This window comes from Myotis davidii, unplaced genomic scaffold, assembly GCF_000327345.1.
Source record: "Myotis davidii unplaced genomic scaffold, ASM32734v1 scaffold514, whole genome shotgun sequence".
Lineage (NCBI taxonomy): Eukaryota > Metazoa > Chordata > Mammalia > Chiroptera > Vespertilionidae > Myotis > Myotis davidii.
The window spans coordinates 1812893-1817827 of record NW_006286236.1 but is presented as its reverse complement, the minus strand read 5'-3'; the positions used below and the strand labels follow the sequence as shown (position 1 = coordinate 1817827).

At 46.4% G+C, this 4935-nt stretch overlaps 1 protein-coding gene across 1 annotated transcript in view; it reads right to left on the bottom strand.

Annotated features, from left to right (window-relative positions):
• APOL2 (apolipoprotein L2) overlaps positions 1-4935 on the bottom strand; it is a 10470-nt gene that overhangs the window by 4033 nt on the left and 1502 nt on the right. Inside the window, exons 2-3 of the mRNA XM_015559869.1 lie at positions 331-372; positions 37-145 (exon numbers count right to left, since the gene is read on the bottom strand). Coding sequence (XP_015415355.1) covers positions 37-67 — 31 coding nt within the window. The 5' untranslated portion in view covers positions 68-145; positions 331-372. The remainder of the gene's footprint in view (positions 1-36; positions 146-330; positions 373-4935) is intronic.

Sequence of the window (4935 nt, the reverse complement as noted above, 5' to 3'; positions counted from 1 at the left end):
AGCAGGACCCAGCTAGAGAGGAGGAAGCTGACTTACCTGGGCAGATCCCGTCAGCTTCTGAGGTCATGGTGTCAGCACTGGGATCTCAGAGTTTCCCCTTCAGCTCACCAGTCTGTGTCCAGCTGGAAGGAGGTGTCGCTTCACCCTTGGGGAAGAGAAAACAAATTGTGGGGTTGAAGGTGAGCCAGGTGAGCAACAGGAGCAGTGAGGGGCTCCGTCTCTGGTGTTTCTTTCAGGGAAGGAAGGCTGCAAGTGCCGAGATGTACTCAATCCACTGTGTATCCTTGTCTGCTGGGCTCTGCCAGCTGCTAGTTAAGAGAAGGTACTCACCTCACTCCAGCCCACTCCAAGCCAAGTGACAGTCCCGTTGTCCTGTGGGGGCAGAAGTAGACCATCAGACAAGAAAACAGAAGGCTGAGAAGTTATTAAACCAAAGAAGCAGTAACACCAGACACAAAAGATGGGAAGGAAAGATGGGAAGGAATGTTTTGGAAATGACTTGAGGTTGGGGACATTGTGTTTACTAATCACTCAGCTAATATTGATGGTGTGTCTACCACAGGCTCCTTACGAGTTCACTTATCAAATACTCTCACACATTCCACGTGGTGGGCGCCATGGTGGCTCCCATTGGAACGTGGAGGAAACCATCACAAAGTCTAGGTTTTCACCTAAACTCAGGTTATCCCCAGTCTCACAGTAGTGCTAGAGCTAGGACTCCAGCCCAAGTCTTCCTGATCCCAATCCGTGTTTGTGGGGACTACACTCGACTCTCTTTTATATACAAAAATGTTTATTAATGTGTCTGTGTTACTTGCAAATGACTCTTCTCATTCCCAAACGATGTCTTGCACCCTATGCCAAGTCTCTGTGGTGATAAATTCCTGAGGCTGTAGCTTCCCAAGTCTGCACCCCTCTTGTTTCTGCAAGACCCTCATCCCCTAAGGTCCTGGGGTCCTGCGGCCCTGGCCCCAGCCCTGCAGCCCTGCTGTGAGCTACCCAGCCCTCCTGACGCTGCCCGGTCCTCTCTGCTTCTCATGCCCACTGGTAGATGTTAGCTTGTTTCCAGTTCTTTGTGAAAATAGTGCAGACACATCCATTAGGCATAAAAGTTCGTCTGCATTTGAGATTGCTTCCCTTAAGATATTTAATAAATAGAATGACTGGGAGAGAGGGTATCGCCATATAAAAATTCCTTTATGCCTAGAGCCACACTGTAATGAAAACAAATTGCACCAATTTACATTTATGCTCACAGGATATGAGGTGTCCATCTTTTCCATCTCCCAGTTCATAGTACTTTTCAAACACACACATACATCTTAAAAATCATAACATTTACCACCTTAACCATTATTTTTTAACATTTTTTATTTCTTGTCTTTTTAAAAAATATATATTTTATTCATTTTCTACAGAGAGGAAGGGAGAGGGATAGAGAATTAGAAACATCGATGAGAGAGAAACATTGATCAGCTGCCTCCTACACACCTCCTACTGGGTCTGTGCCTGCAACCAAGGTACATGCCCTTGACTGGAATCGAACCTGGGACCTTTCAGTCCGCAGGCTGACATTCTATCCACTGAGCCAAACCAGTTAGGGCTGCCTTAACCATATTTAAGGATACAGTTCAATAGTGTTAAATTATATTTACCCTGTTGTGCAACCAGCCTCCAGAACTATCTTCATCCTATAAAACAGAAACTCAATATCCACTAAACAATAACTCCCCATCCCCCACCTCCCAGCCCCTGCAAACTGCCATTCTACTTCCCATCTCTATGGATTTGAGTGCTTCATATAAGTGGAATCACACACTGTTTACCGTCCTGAGACGGCTTTATTTCACTTAGCATAGTGTCCTCAAGGGTCATGCAGGTTAGAACATGGGCCAGAATGCCCTTCCTTTTTAAGGCTGTAATTTTTCTTAAAGGATTTTTGGGAAAGTTTATTTCATCCAAACTGTGCGAGATCTAAAATGCTCTGGAGAATAACAGTCACTCAGCTTCTTCTCTGCATGTGAAATGAAGGAGGGGATGTGAGGGAGGGTACATGAAGTTGGGAGAAAGCAGGTGGGGATTGGATTTCAGGACAGTCAACAAGAGTGTGGTCTCTTCTTTAAAAACAACAACCAAAAACGTTTTTATTGACTTTCAGAGAGGAAGGGAATGGAAGAGAGAGGCAGAAACATTGATGAGAGAGAAGTATCCGGTGGCTGCCCCCTACATGCCCTCTGCTGGGTTTCAAGCCCACAGCCCGAGCATGTGCCCTGCCTAGGAATCAAAATCTTTTCATTCACGGGCCAACACTCAACCACTGAGCCACGCCGGCCAGGCCAGATTGTGCTCTCTTGAGAGTGGTCATTTCAAAGGTGTGTTCACCTAGATGCACAGAAACATTGGACAGGGCTTGCTTAAGGAAAACAAACCTTTTACTAAAAAGTATATGCCTGGGAGGTGACCCCAGCCATGACCTGCCCAGCTAGAAATTTATGATCACATCACCCTGTGAGGTTAGTTGGCATAGAACCCATTTTTCATCCACGGTCCCCCTTTGATGCCAAGTCAAGTTGAAGGATGAGTGGATGACCAACCTTTTGGTTGGATCGTGTGGTCTCACAGCGCTAGGAGGGCTCTTTCTTAGGAAGTGTCAGTGTCCACCTTGTCTTGGGGACCATTGGGATGGGGCAATACTGTAATCCTTGGCTCTGGCCCTGGCTGGGTAGCTCAGTTGGTTAAAGCATTGATCCAGTATGCCAACTTTGTGGGTTTGATAATACAATGCACATATGAATGGCACATGCAAGAATCAATCAATGAATGCATAAATACGTGGAACAATCGATGTTTCTCTCTCTCGATTGCAAATCAATAATAATGAAAACATTCTGGATCATTTCTGTTCTATGAACGATCCTGTTGGAAAGAGCCCTTTTCATGGAGAGGATTCTCTCAGTTCTGTCTGGACTATCTTGCCTTGGAGTCCAGGGAAGAAAGGAAATGCTGATTGTCTGTAGGCGTTATTTTAAGAAGCAAAACAGCATTTATCAGCTACCCTCCTGAGACCTGCCTGACACAGAGAGCCAAGGAACTTGCTGGTATACTAATAGCTGATACTAAGGTGGCTCACCTGCGTGGTCTTTGCTCTGCCTGGGATGCTCTAAGACTTTGTAAATAATGGCTCACATTCTTTTAATAACCTTTGAACTGTGTACCATTTGTATCTATAAACGCAGGGCCAGGTCTATTGTCTGTTGCCCCTCCTGACCCCGGGTACCCTCTGCGCTCCTGGCACTGATGGCTCAAGCCTAGGGTGTGTCCCTTGTCGGGGACACAGAACAACCAGCCACTCAACCAGACAGCAAACCACGGTTTCACTCCATTTGGTGTTCCTGTTGATCTTGATGAAAAAACTATGACTCAGATTTCACACAAATTCCCCCCCTGATTTAATGTACTTCTGACAGTTCTATCAGCTTTCTAAGAGTTCCATTTATTTCCTCCTGTCTCTTTCCTGCAGCCATCACATTTTTATAGGAGGAGAAAGAGGAAGAGAGGAACGTGAAAATCTGATTCTGATGCCTGGCCTTGAGTAGGACATTACAAAGTTGCCCCTCCCCCAAGGGCGGCGCCCAGCTCTGGGGCTCAGGCCCAACTCTGTCCAGCCCCTCCCACTCCTGCTCACTACCTGCTGCCAGGCACTTTGCTTCCTGCACCAGAGGCTCCTTGAAGGCTGTAGGTACCATTACATACGTCCTGCATTAGGAAGAGGACACATGCAGATGAAGATGCAGATGAAGAAGAGGAGGAAGAACAAAAAGCTTCCACAGCCCTGCCCATGTGGTGCAGGTCTGTGCACTGAAGGGTGGAGGTTTTGATTCTCAGTCAAGGGCACGGAACTGGATTGCAGGGTACATCCCAAACCAGGTGAGGGCACAGGGCACATGTGGGAGGTAATAATTGATGCTTCTCTCACACATCAATGTTTATCTCACTCTTCTTCTTCCTCCCTCCCTCCCTTCCACTCTCTCTAAAAATCAATGGAAAAAATATCCTCCATTGAAGATTACTAAAACAATCAAACAAACACAAAAGATTCCTCAAAAATCAATCAATCCCAAAGGAATCTAAATGTTAAACCAAAAGGAGAACTATAAACATGGGGAAAGAAATGTTAAAACTCATGTTGACTATTTAAGGGTACAAATGACTCTTCTCATTCTCAAACGATGTCTTGCACCCTATGCCAAGTCTCTGTGGTGATCAATTCCTGGGGCTGTAGCTTACAGCCTGAACCCCTCTTGCTTCTGCAAGACCCTCATGCCCTAAGGCCCGGGGGTCCTTCGGGCCTGGCCCCAGTCCTGCAGCCCTGCTGTGGGCTGCCCAGCCCTCCTGACGCTGACCGGACCATAGCTAATCAAGACGAAAATCCCAGAAGCCATAAAGGGAAACTGTGACTGATTTGACGTCTTAACAATTAAAGACGGTAAAGGCTACCATAAGCCAAGGCAGAAACTGTGAGAGACGGGGCCACTGTGTGCAGTAGGTACAGAGTCCACAGGTGACTCGCTGTCCACACCACACAGGAGCCTACGGATCAACATGGAGAGACTGAACCCAGATTCTTAAACACGGGGAGACACAGGAAGAAATCATTCTCCAAAACAACAATGAGGTACCATCTCACACCTGTCAGAACGGCTATCATCAACAAACAACAAGTGCTGGAGAGGATGTGGAGAAAAGGGAACACTCGTGCACTGCTGGTGGGAATGTAGACTGGTGCAGCCACTATGGAAGACAGTATGGAGTTTCCTGAAAAAACTACAAATGGAACTCCCATTTGACCCTGTGATCCCACTTCTAGGAACATATACCAAGAAACCAGAAACACCAATCAGAAAGGATATATGCACCACTATGTTCATAGAAGCA